This window comes from Sphaerodactylus townsendi, linkage group LG02, assembly GCF_021028975.2.
Source record: "Sphaerodactylus townsendi isolate TG3544 linkage group LG02, MPM_Stown_v2.3, whole genome shotgun sequence".
NCBI lineage: Eukaryota > Metazoa > Chordata > Lepidosauria > Squamata > Sphaerodactylidae > Sphaerodactylus > Sphaerodactylus townsendi.
In genome coordinates this window covers 163,660,369-163,673,599 of record NC_059426.1, presented here as the reverse complement: position 1 = coordinate 163,673,599, position 13,231 = coordinate 163,660,369, and the positions used below count along the sequence as shown (strand labels likewise).

The window sequence follows — 13,231 nt, the reverse complement described above, 5'->3', positions numbered from 1 at the left end:
GCCAATTCTTTAAAAGTGTTTTCCACCTTGGCTGTATCAATTTTAGCACCAATTTCACCCCCCCTCCCCGAGGTACTGGTACATCTGCAATGCTTTTCAATGAGTCATTTAACATATAATACTTTTATATCATAATTATACACACATACTGTACATTCACACACCCACACAAACAGGAGGCATATTCAAATGTCTATACTGTGATGTTCCAAAAATGTTTACCAAAGAACTCAAGAGCAATGGAAATAAAGCAGAAGGGAGTAATATTTTACATAGGAGGCAACTTTAATGCTGCAGTGCACTTATATATATATATATATAAAAAAGTCCAACTCTCCCTCCCAGCTCAGCGACTTGTTTTCCTTTAATATCATGATTCAGAAGATGCAGAGGTTATTGCCCTAAATATTATTCTATACATTTCCATTGGCGATCTCAAAGGAAGGAAAAAAAAAAAACCTCGAAATTGCTACTTTTTAAATTTACAAACTTGATTTGCTCTCCTCTCATTACAGCTTTAACTCATTGGCAATTTTGGAAGCAATGTTTTTAAAAGCTATCGATGTTCCCGATATCCGTTTAAAGCGAACTCCGTTCAGGGACAGTCTTGGCAGCTTACACACCTCCATCTCCCACTGCACGAGGTTCTCCGCGTGGCCGTCAACCGATGGACCTTGAGAAAAGCAAGGTACAGCGCTTCCCTTCTGTCTTCGTAGTCACAGTGCTTATTGGCGCTGCCAGTGACCTTCGCGTGATCTCCCGCATCATGTCGCCTGTAACCGTGGAACTGGTGGTTTTCATGCTCCAGGTGAAGCGCAGGGAACGGGGTTTAGCCTCTTTGTTCTCGTCCTTCGGATCGCCGGCAACGTTGCGACTGAAAGGGAATCGTGCGGGTTTAGTATTCGTCGGGCGACTCAGAATTTCTCGGCGGTTGTTAAAGTTAGTCAGAGCCACCCTTCCTTTGCAGCATGCGGGATTATTAAGCAAGTTATCTTAGCGACCGCTACCTATTGTGAGTAAAGAGCTGCTTTTGCTAGGCATTTGCTGGAAAAGCCAACACTAAACAGAACTTGCATGCAGATACGCATAGCGGATTCCAAATTGTGATCTCCCCTGGAAAGAAGACCTGGGATGGGAGAGGGTGAGGTCAAGCGGAGAAGCAGCAGCGCTGGGGGAGGGGAGATCACAATTTTTCCCTACCTACCACTCCTCTGCTCAAAGCCATCCTTCCAAGGTGCTTCTCCAACTTCCACTCCCTACATGGAGGACCAAGTGTGTATGTTTCCCCTTGCAAAGACATCCAGAATTTGGCAGGCATGTTGTAGGACAAGGAGTGATTGGCTGTATCATGTACATTCCAAATACTCTTTTGGACTTGTGCTAAGAGAAAGGTCCCTTTGGGCACCTGCTTCAACCTCCAAATGCAAAAACTGACTGCAGCGCTGGATAATTTTTTTTTAGTCCAGAATCCCATTGGCCTGTCCCACGAACAAGGTTTCCCCAACATAGTATCTGTCTTCTACATGTACTTACTGCATTGATATCCTGCCTTTCTTCATTCACGGAGCTCGGGAGAGGGGGCTTACGTAAGATTCCTGAGAGGTGCCCCACCCAAGCTGTGACCACATCCAGGAAGTCTTCAGTAAGGTTGCTGTATTCTGTAACCTCTAACTCAGGGAGCTCCCAACCTGTCTGGGCCTATGGGTACCTTTGGCATTCTGACATGGTATGGTGGGCGCAATCACAAAAATGGCTGCTGAACGGGTCAGAGCCAACCACACAATGGCTGCAACAGCTTACCTTCAGTCACACAATGGAGATCCTTTTGAAGGGTGGCAGCTGATGCCAAAGAGAACATTTTGAAAAACCTGCAAGGCCAATCAAATCTCCAAGGGCCAATCAGAAGACTTGCTGGATAACAGCCACACCCACTTTCTAAAAACAGTGGGCAGGCACTAGAAAAGATGTCCACTGTGTAGGTGACCCCTGTTCATGCCACAACCAAGGAAGTTCCAGCAGAAAAGCCCCTTGGGACACCTTCCTGAAGTACTGTAAAGCCACAAGGGAAAAAGTCTATGACTAGGACAGCCCTTCCGAGTTCTCCACCAATTGAAAACAGCTTAAAAATTACTTCTTTTGTCTCCGGTGCTAAGTTTTGGGGAACAGCTACAAAAGGGGATGCGAAAGTGTTGAGGTTATTGTTTTCTAGACAGGATTGATCAAAGTTTAGATTGAAAGTGGAAGGGATTAGTGACAAAAAATATTTCCCACTACAGTTGTTAGAGCTAAAGCCTACAAACACACGGCAGTTACTGTCCAGGGACTGGGGCAAATGCAACCATTTCCATAGCTGTGCCTTCTATGGATTGCAAAAACACGCTCATACGGAGCACGAGAAACATGTTAGAACATCTGGCGTCCCTTGCGATTCTTCCTATAAAGGTCTTGCAGGAGTAAGACAGCTGTACCATTTGGTTGTTTCTGTTAATGCAGGGCAGGTGAGTTGTTAATGGGTTGATTGGGGGTCACCTTCATGGTCTGCATATAATGGTGTAGCTCTGTACTCCATTTCACTCTCCTCTCCCCCTTTTTATCCTCATGCTGTGTTGTGGATGCTGTTTGTTTGCTGTTATTATGGAAGCTCGTTTGCCGGCTTGTGCGTTTTGGACGTGATTATTTTTTGTCTTCCTCATTTGTCGGATATGTTTTGTACCCCGACTTTTTATAAGCAGAATCTTATGAAAGGATAATTCCTTATTTTTTATAATGCTCTGCGTTTTTTACTCTGCTGAGAACTGGGTAAATTCAGTTCTTCTATCAAAGCTGAGATTCAGGAATGAGAAACAGATTCTCCCAGGGGTGCCTTCTCACTTTCTATGCCCCTCCCCCTCTGGGAATGGCGCAAAGAAAATGAAAAATAGTGCAGAAATGTCTAGAATTTCATATTGCTCTTCTGCGAATTAGTAGCCTTCATGATGGGCTATCTCAGGGGTCTGCAACCTGCGGCTCTCCAGATGTTCATGGACTACAATTCCCATCAGCCCCTGCCAGCATGGCCAATTGACTATGCTGGCAGGGGCTGAAGGAGATTGTAGTCCATGAACATCTGGAGAGCTGCTTGTTGCAGACCCCTGGGCTATCTCTAGCCAAGGGATCTTTAGGCAAACAGGTACCCAGGAGCTGAACTTTGTGTATGGAGGCAGTCACTGCACAACTTAAAGCCACTTCACAGAGAATTATTGCAAAAAAAGGGAGTGGCAGTTAATTCAGCTTTCGAGAATGCGATCCCCAACTAAATGGATCCCAATTTAAAGAAATGTATCAATGAAATCCTAGAACTTCTGAAAAAAGAAGAGCATCCCATTTGAAACCAAGGTCCCCTTTCAGACATTTCTGTGATTAACTTACAGTTGCACAAAGCTACATTCTGCACCAAAACAATGGCAGCCAATCGGTCACAAGCATTAGCTCCCCAGAATTCACACTGGGGAGCTCGACTGTGTATACCAAGGTATTTCAGCAACAGCCTTTGGCTAATCTGGGAAACCTACTTTTTGAGCAGCTCCATACATTGCTGGCTTTCGCCAACACAGTTTAATAAACGCTGCAGCACTATGAGTCATAAGATTTCCACCAGGGAATGTGCATAGGTGAGAAATCTTGAGTTGTGCACTGTAAGGGATTTAATCGCAGATCTGCAGGTAGAAGGCCTTCTTGGTTTTGCATGTTGGTTAAAACTCAGAAGGGGTACCACCACCACCAGAGTTCTACTATCTAAGTCACATCAAAAGGATTGGAGAAGAGAGTCCAAACTCACCTAAGGGAACATTTTAAACAAATAACACAATAATAACAACAACAACAACAACAACACAACAACAACAACAACAGTAGTTGCCCTCACCTTGAGCCCTCATATCTCCCGTTCCTCTCATATTCAGTCGGGAGCCTCAATGAAAAGAATGCCGAAGCACAAAGGAAGCAGGAGAAAGAAGACAAAATCTTACACTAGCAGGAATAAAGACGGCAGAACACTTGCAAACGACATCCCACAATTGTAACAAGAGCCTGGGTTGAAGCATACAGTTGGCTTAGAACACCAAACATCGGTTGGCTTAGAACACCAAACATGCCGTTACCCAAATGAAATATATTTGGAAGCCACAAACGCTTGGCCTTTGCACTAGCTATTTATTACACGCATGAAAGTAGTCAGTGTGAGAATTCTAGCAAGATCGGAGCTGTAAGACAGGGAGGAAAAAGAAATTAAGGTACTAGAGATTCAGTTTATTTTGCAACATGCCATTTTAAAAGTTGATCTTCATGATTATTTTCAGAATTTCCCAGACTTCCCCTTTTTCATTATATATAAATGGACTAACTCCATGATCAGTTGATGATTGCTACCCATTTATTTTCTGGTTAGGTTTATCATGGTGTGCTTCCATGCACTTAGTACCCTCTGCCTCCCCTTCATATGTAGATCATTGGGGAAAAAAACTATGCATACAAAGAGGGGCATTTTAACAAGACTTGAGAAGAGGGGTATGCAAAAACTTGAAGACTAACTGAAAATGTTCCCCTCTTCGCTTGTTCCCACAGTGAACGTAAAAGTGCACCTCTACTATAAAGCTACCATTTTCCACCTTCTTCAATAGCACCTGCTTGAAATTAACTAAATGTTATTAGTAGCCGATAGAAACCCTTCCCCTGACTTGCCAATTCAGCAGAATCTCGTAAAATCAAAAACACTTTGGGAGGAAAAAGGCGTTTCCACTTCTAATCCAACACTCAATTTCAAATGTGACTGTAATGGCCTTCAACAAAATTTGTCCTGATGTGGAATTTTATCCGAGCTCATATTGTAGAGCTGACATTATACACAATTCTCTGAGCAGAAACACACACAGTGTCTACAAACCAACAATCTCGTTGCACCAATCTAGTTTTTCAGTGATTCCTAACAGGGAGAGATCTAGGGAAACGAAAGTTCTCTGGGATTTTCAGCAGTGACCTTCCCGCCACTTACCATGACTTCTGACACTCAGGGCAAGAAAGCTATTTTACATTGCACACCCTGCCCTGAGGCCAAAATCCAAGACTCCCCCGCTCCTTCAAGTAGACACAGCAAACAGGAATCCAACCTTACATAAGGAAGTTGAGTGATGGCCATCAGAATCAAGCACCTCAATGAATTTATGCCTAGACTGTGCCACATGCATAAATCATAAACATACCAATGTAAATAAAGCTGTCTTATCTGATGGGTTACTTTTATTTTAAGCTTGCGGTGGCGGGGGCAGGCTGGAAATCATAACACAGCGTGCTCGATAGGCGACAGTGGATTAAACGTAACCAGTAGCCTAGTTATTCCACAGTCTTATATATAACTAGCTACACACCACTTCTTTCTCTCCGTGCCTGTCCCATCTATTCAGCACAGAGCAGAGAAAGGGGGCCAGTTTCCTCCATTCAAGCACTTTGCTTTGGCTATAATAGTCAATGAATATAAGGTGCAATGTGGTGGAGCGAAAAAATCTGAAACTGTCACTCAGCAGGGTGATTTCGTCAGCCATTTTAACATTTTAACAGCAACTCACTGTACTCAACTGAGTGTAACAGCACAGTGAACTGAAACACCCATGAAACTACCTTCTACAGGGTCCATTGGTCTATCGGGGTCAGTAGGATCTACTCTGACTAGCAGTGGCTCTCCATGGTCTCAGATGCAAGTTCAACCATTCAGCTATTTCCAGATTATTTTTTTAAACTGGAAATGCTGGGAACTGGACATGGGGGCTTGCAAAGCAATTCTTCTTAACACTAAGTCACAGCCCCCCTATTTTCTCCCTTGCATTCCGTGTTCTTTCGGGAAATACGTGTATTTTGGAAAACGTCTGAGAAGAGAAACAATCAACGCCGGATGTCACCTTACCCCCAAGTCTGCTGCTAGTTTTAAAACCTTTTAACAGGAAACGGGGACAGGAAGGGGGCAACCCACTAAATAATATCACGGCTCAGCAAACACCAACAGGATCTTAAAATTGCAGAGGTGATGGCGTATAAATATTTGCAGAGAGGCACCTGAAGGATACCCAACGTTAATGGCTCTTGGGCTATAGATGCCAATAGCACTGGTAGGATTGACTTGGCGGTGTTGATTACAGCATGGATTTGCATTTTCATTTAACCTAATGAACTGGAGCTATACTTCAGTAATGGCTGAGTACCTTCATCATTTGTAGAGCGTGAAATATGAATTAATGAATTTCAGAAACATATTAGCACAGCTCTCAGGAGGCCATCTGGTAAAAAGCATTTCAAAGTTATTACAGAATAGTGACTTCGAATGCTGAAACCAACCAGTAGTTTCAACATCTGCAAAACCACATTAGATTGAGGGCATTTCAGCTCAGATCAACAGGGCTTTGAGGTATAACAGTTGCTCTGCAAATGGGTTCCAAGGTAGTTTTCATACTATCAGCAAGCCAGGTAATTTGAATTACTGAACAGCATGAACTGAAATGTATAAAGGTGATTGCACAGCGCAGTAAATATTACCTTAAATTTTGGGTACCCATTACAGCAGACCAAATAACATTCAGAGGGGGAAAGACATGCAAGTCATCATGTATGAGATGTGTCATCTTAAGCAATCGCAGCATCTAGGACTGATATATTTTGGAGTTACCTTATTTGGGACTCAAGACAAAACAAGACTTTACGGGATAGAGCACATCACATTTATATTTTTCTATTTCTGTCTGAGTGTAAATCACACATCTTAGTAAACTGTGGATATCTGCAAATCGGAGAAGCATGCAAGTAATTTAACAAGGCCAATTGCTAAATCCAAAACGTAGCCAATCAATAGGTTAACAGTTTCACAAGAAGCCACAACCAGAGTTTTCCATTCCCAAGTATGGGATTTCCTCTGACTTGCTACTGCAACCATACAGCAAGATGAAATCCTTTCAATCTGCATCAATTCTACACTGTGACATATACCAAATATCATATTCTATTATATTATAACCCACTGTTCCCTAATTCATTAAAATCAATATTCCTTGCACGAGCATACAAGTTTTCACCACTCTCATATAGTACTTAAGTTTGTTTCTTACTCAAACTTCCTTCGGATGACCCGACAAGTACCCTAAAATGTACCAGAATTAAAGAATTGGCAACACAAAAGAAAGAGAAGTGATATAAGCTAATTTCTCTCCAAGAAGAGCTCTGGATATCATAATGTTGCTGCATACCCCTGCCCTGTTGAGAACACCACGCAACGTGATCATCTCAACCTCACGAGGTTCCAGCATGCCGTAAACCTGGCAGGTGGCAGTTACCCTATTCATGGAGGGATCTCTATATGCCTACATTAAAATGCAAAAAAAAAAAGCTACTAAACTTGCACAGAGACAGTAATCGAAGTGTGGAAGGGGATTAAACAAACCCATTTGATAGCTCCCAGCCACGATGATCAAATGGAAGGCTGCGTCTTGCAGAAAATGCCTGCTAGCAGAAAGAGGGACGTTTCTTTGCCAGTTACACTTACCTGCCCTTCCTGGTGGAGGGAGGGGTAGTCCTTGGGGGCATTTTTAGGGACATTTTGGGCTACAGTAGGAAGAGGCAGGAAGGAAATCCGATTCTGCTGACGGAAATCCCTTCCGTCAGCGGAGAGCTGCAGAGGGATCAGAGCTAATACTCTCCACGGTTCAGTGGAGCAAATCTTCTGCACACTAGCGTCGCAGGGCCAAACCAGTGGTAGGCTTCAGCCTCTGCACCCTGCTTGTACACCTTCCTGGGGCATCAGACTGGCCACTGTGTGAACCAGAAGGCTGGACAAGGTGGGCCACTGGTCTGCTCCAGCAGGCCTGCTCTTCAGTTCTCACTCTGCCCTCCGTAAAGCCGACTGGGGAAGCTCTTAATGTCACAGGATCTTCAAATGCACTTCAGAACATCAGAGGAAGTTACTGGAATGGGGGAAGTGAATACAGTAGATGGACCCAGCAATGTACATATGGGGGTGAGGGCGATCTACTTAATGTACTTCTGCTTGCAGAAGAGATTGAGCACAATCTTGTGCAATATCTCTGGCTCCTGTCCTAGTTTGCTCAAGTACACAATGACACACAGAGACACATACAGAGTCTTTTCCCTTTCCTATAATGTATCTCAGGGAGCCATTTTGAGAATGAGCATAAGAACATGAGAGAGAGCCTGCTGGACCAGACCAGAGTCCGTCTAGTCCAGCACTGTGCTATTCGCAGTGGCCCACCGGATGCCTTTGGGAGCTCACATGCAGGATGTGAAAGCAATGGCTTTCCGCTGCTGCTGCTCCCGAGCACCTGGTCTGCTAAGGCATTTGAAATCTCAGATCAAGGAGGATCAAGGTTGGCAGCCATAGATCGACTTTTCCTCCAGAAGAAACTGCTAGGTTCACTTTCTGATTAGTGGAGCAAGATCTTGCACATGCAGACACACAAATGGTGTGACTTGGCTCAAGCGGCTACTGTGGTTTTCTTTGTGCACGGTGGCTTGTATTCAGCTCAGTAACCCGTTAGAATACTTTGAGGCCAAGCAAAGGTGTATCTCACCACAGCTCTATTTGGTAAAACTGCTGCGAAGAAACTGTGAATTGTCCAGCGTTGCTTTATGTATAAAGCGGCATGCATTGTATCTTTTAGAAACCTAAAATAGTACGTACAAGCTGGTGGAAAACTAGTCTTTCCTCAAGTGCAAGAAGCTACGCGTTTACATGCCAAAAGCCATGCGCTGTGCGATGCGTTTGGTGCCATCCATTCGAGATGGTTCGATATCTAATCATTTCTTGCACTTCAAGAGAGATTGAACTGTTTGCACATCTGACCGAGATTGAGTTTCAGCAGGTAATTATCAAAGAGGCTAAATAATTAACCATTTTAATTGATTTTAGATCCACCAAATAATGGCCTCCTCATAATATTGTTTACACCCTCTCAAACAGTTTACGTCTATTGAATGAAAACACTCGTCACAAACTCTGCTGTAAAAAGACATTAATAGATTTGAAGGCATATTATATTTCTGGGGCATCACTGCCAGAATTTTTTTAAAAATCCCCTACAATGTGGAGCAAGGTTCCAAATATATTATGACCGATGGAAAATAAAAGCTCTGAAAGTAAAATTAAGGTTAATCAAATTAAGTACAGTCGTACTTACCTCTGAGTTATACCTTTCATCAGTAATACTACATCATTCTTCAACCATAAGCATGCTAAGTGTATTAGTATAAAGAAAAAAATTATTTGGGGCACTACCAAAGTAATTAGAGCGCTCTAAGCATGCTTTGCATTTCATTATTCGGGTGATCCTTAGGGATTATCAGTAGTTAACAAATTTACTTTCATATCTTGGGTACATGAAGAATATTTAGTTCTCAGCAGAAAGTTTAGTTTTAGTTTTTTGTTGTTTTTTTCCTTAGAAAAACCAAAAAAAAAGGGCTAGAAAAGCCAAATTCAAGGTTAATTGCGTGAGCTGGTTCTTAAAATAGAGATAAGTAAAATCCTACCTTTTGATAAATCTGAATGACATGTTTCTAAAAGAAATTAAGCCAAAATAATAATTAACAAAAGGTGTCGGTATGAAGTAAATTGAAAATCCATTCAAAAAAAGTGAGACACACAGTTATAAAGAGACGGACGAACAAAAGGAAACAATAGTTTCAAATGTTATTCTGGGAAATAAAGGATGGTTATTGGAATGGATGGGCCTTCGTGTTTAGAGAAATTCAACGTTCTCATCTCTTCCCCATGTTCCTCATACGAGGGGAAACAAGGACGATTCCTCTTTGGGCATGAGAAGAAGACTGCCAATGTGAGGAACTCTTCATAATGCTACTGATTTTGAAACTTGACAATGAAGCAAAACCTAGGTCTCATTTTGTGTCAGTGTGTATGAAGTGGACGTGTTGTGGATGAATGAGGGCATCTTGCAAATGTATAGCTGGAACACTTCAAGCTTCAGAACAACCGGATGAAGACCGCGGTTCTTGTCTTCTGGTGGAAACGGTCTTTCCTCTGGTGGAAGGGAACCAGTGGATCCAATCCATGGTTACAAAGAAACTGAACGCTTCTTCCAGGAATAGGAGTTGGAGCTCGCAAGGAACACTGAGCAATCTGCGCTCCCCCATGATTCTGCCAATCCTTTTCCTAAAAGTGCCCTGTTCCTTCCAGTTCCTCATCTTTCAGGAAATTGGGAAAGTCTAAAAGACTTCATGCCAACCGCACATCTTAAATCTGAGAAAACTGCATGGGTTATGCACAGAACACGACTGCTGCATTGGGGGGGGGGGGAGAACCCTAGAGCTTTAGCTTATTGTTTATAACAATCATGGTGCCAATCAAGAGCATTTAGAAGTCCCCAAAACCGTTGCTTCTTCCAGACAATATGGCACCCATTTTACAAATGGAACTCTGAACATTCCAACCCATCAGGGACAGCCCAGGAGGACATATGGGGTGTAAATGTCCCTGAGTTGTGGCCATTTAGCCACGTGGGGGACGGAAAATCGCCCTCCACACCCCTTCTCCTTCCCCCCAGGTCCATACACTGACTTCAAGACCTGGTGCAAAAAAAAAGTTGTTTGATTGTGGTGGGGGAGGGCAGCTGCCAATACAGTGGTGGTGGTGGTGACCTCAGATTTTGCACCAGGCTACATTTTCCCCAGATACGCCTCTGCAACCCATCCTGACAAACTAGCTGGATGCAGTTTACTCAACTGTGAAGAAAATGCTGACAGTTTCAACGCCAAAAGATTACATGGATGTATAAGAATGAAACCAATTGTCCAGTCCATGGCGGCGAGACGCCAAAAAGGGTTCGGGACCTGCTCATTTCTGAACTGCAGGTGCCACAGGAACAAAAAACCAAAAATATAACTGTGACACCTCGGAATGACAGTATTCCCTCCTCAAATCAAGTCCCCAGTGGTAGGGGAAACCTCCAACCAAGCTAATCCTACAGGCTTGTTCACAAGGCTCCGGTCTTGCCAGTAGGAAGCATGGGATACTTCAGCACAAAGCTCTCCCTCTCAGTCTCCACATAGCAGAGGCTTGCAAGAGGAGTCATGTACGAACAAAGATGAGCTTTACGCTGTTGCATTAAATGCAAGAGAGGCGGAACTGAACACGAATTTACACGACCAGAAGGGTTCAGTGAAATACGCCAGCAAGAACATCTGCTTTAGAAAGAAAAGTGTTGAGCTTTGCAGAGGTGAATTTCTCAGCATGCCCAGTGTCGCGATGAACACTGAGAAACTTCAAGAGAATAATGCCTACGTGGGCTGATAGCGGCTCTCCACAGTCAAAATAATTTCCCAGGGCTATCTTGAGACCCTTTTCCGTTGTGGGGACCGAGCCAGAAACACTGTGCTTGCAAAGCAAGGTACGAGCGCTACAACTGACCGCCCCCTTTTCAATTAATCATGAGTTGGGCATATGAATCTTTTTACCATAAGCCTCTTTGGACGGGCAGTGCCCTGTTGAGAAAACAGTTCTGAGCAGAATAGTGTCTGAGAAACCCCATTGCTGAGACACCGCAGACAACAGAGTTGTAACCAAAACGAAAGCTCAGAGGCATGGTATTAAAATTATCCATGGTAAAGAGTCTGGAGTCCATGCCCTATGAAAGAGGGTCTTAGGGAGCTGGGGATGTTTAGTCTGGAGAAGCAAAGGTTAAGGGGGGACATGATAGCTATGTTTAAATATCTGAAGGGATGTCATGTTGGTGAGGGAGCAAGCTTGTTTTCTGATGCTCCAGAGATGAGGACACGGAGTAATGGATTCAAGGTGCAGGAAAAGAAATTCCACCTAAACATTAGGAAGAGCTTTCTGACTGTCAGGACTGTTAGACAATGGAATTGCCTTGGGGAGTGGTAGAGTCTCCTTCTTTGGAAGTTTTTAAACAGAGGCTGAAGAAGAAGAAGAGTTTGGATTTATATCCCCCCTTTCTCTCCTGTAGGAGACTCAAAGGGGCTTACAATCTCCTTGCCCTTCTACTCTCACAACAAACACCCTGTGAGGTAGGTGGGGCTGAGAAAGCTCCGAGAAGCTGTGACTAGCCCAAGGTCACCCAGCTGGCGTGTGTGGGAGTGTACAGGCTAATCTGAATTCCCCAGATAAGCCTCCACAGCTCAGGCGGCAGAGCGGAGAATCAAACCCGGTTCCTCCAGATTAGATACACGAGCTCTTAACCTCCTACGCCACTGCTGGATGATCATATGTCGGGAGGACTTTGATTGTGTGTTCCTGCATGACAGGGGTTTGGACTTGATGGCCCTTGGGGTCTCTTCCAACTCTATGATTCTAAAATATATAGAGCATTTCTAAATTCTTCTTTTTAAGAGCATCACTCTCAATCCTGCACACTGGTATCTGTCTCTCTGAAAGCTTGAATCTTGATGAAGTCTGCACAGTGTCTCATACTTACTATTTTGGTAGAAAAGCACTTACTACTTTGGTAGAACACTTCTTATTCTATTGGCATGCACTGTGAAGCTGAACTAGGAGCATGAGAAAGCTACTTACGAGTTCTAACATTCTTAGATATTGTAAATACTACTTTCCGTTAGGGATAGCCAACCTATACCATAGGTTGGTCACTCCTGCTTAGTGGATCTTATATGGGAAAGCAAGTGCAAGAAAAAAGTCCGCTTCTGCTGATAAGAATTTATTTTAGATGGATCTCAGCAGATTCAAAAGAAAATTGTTAAGATTCAGTGTCGGTGGTATTTGATACCTGACATATAAAACAGAAGTGATAAATGTTGGAGAGGCTTTGACTGTGTGTTCCTGCACGGCAGGGGGTTGGACTTGATGGCCTTTGTGGTCCCTTCCAACTCTATGATTCTATGCAATGCTAACAGAGTAAATTTTAAGCACTTCTTTTGGATGCGTACTGAAATTCAAACTTCTGGGACTGATTTTTGGAACAAGCATTTGGAATCACAAGCTACAGACTGTCAAGGAATCCTGCAGTCATATTATTTATAATAATTAAGTACACTCCAGTCACGGCTGACTTGTGGCAACCTCATGTAATTCCACATGGGGTTTTCTAGGCAAGAGATAAGCAGAGGTGGTTTGCCATTGGCTGCCTCTGCACAGCAACCCTGTCTCATCCCAGTACAGACTATGGCTAACCCTGCTTCATTTCTGGCAAATTCAGGCTAGTCTGGGCTACCG

The 13,231-nt window shown here is 43.5% G+C and overlaps 1 protein-coding gene across 1 annotated transcript in view; it reads right to left on the bottom strand.

The window, feature by feature from the left end:
* Positions 1-266: 266 nt before the first annotated feature.
* Positions 267-13,231, bottom strand: part of MARK3 (microtubule affinity regulating kinase 3) — a 99,312-nt gene continuing 86,347 nt past the window's right edge. Inside the window, 4 exon segments of the mRNA XM_048484642.1 lie at positions 267-662; positions 665-730; positions 733-874; positions 3,905-3,949. Of these exon segments, the coding sequence (XP_048340599.1) occupies positions 510-662; positions 665-730; positions 733-874; positions 3,905-3,949 (406 nt within the window). The 3' untranslated portion in view covers positions 267-509.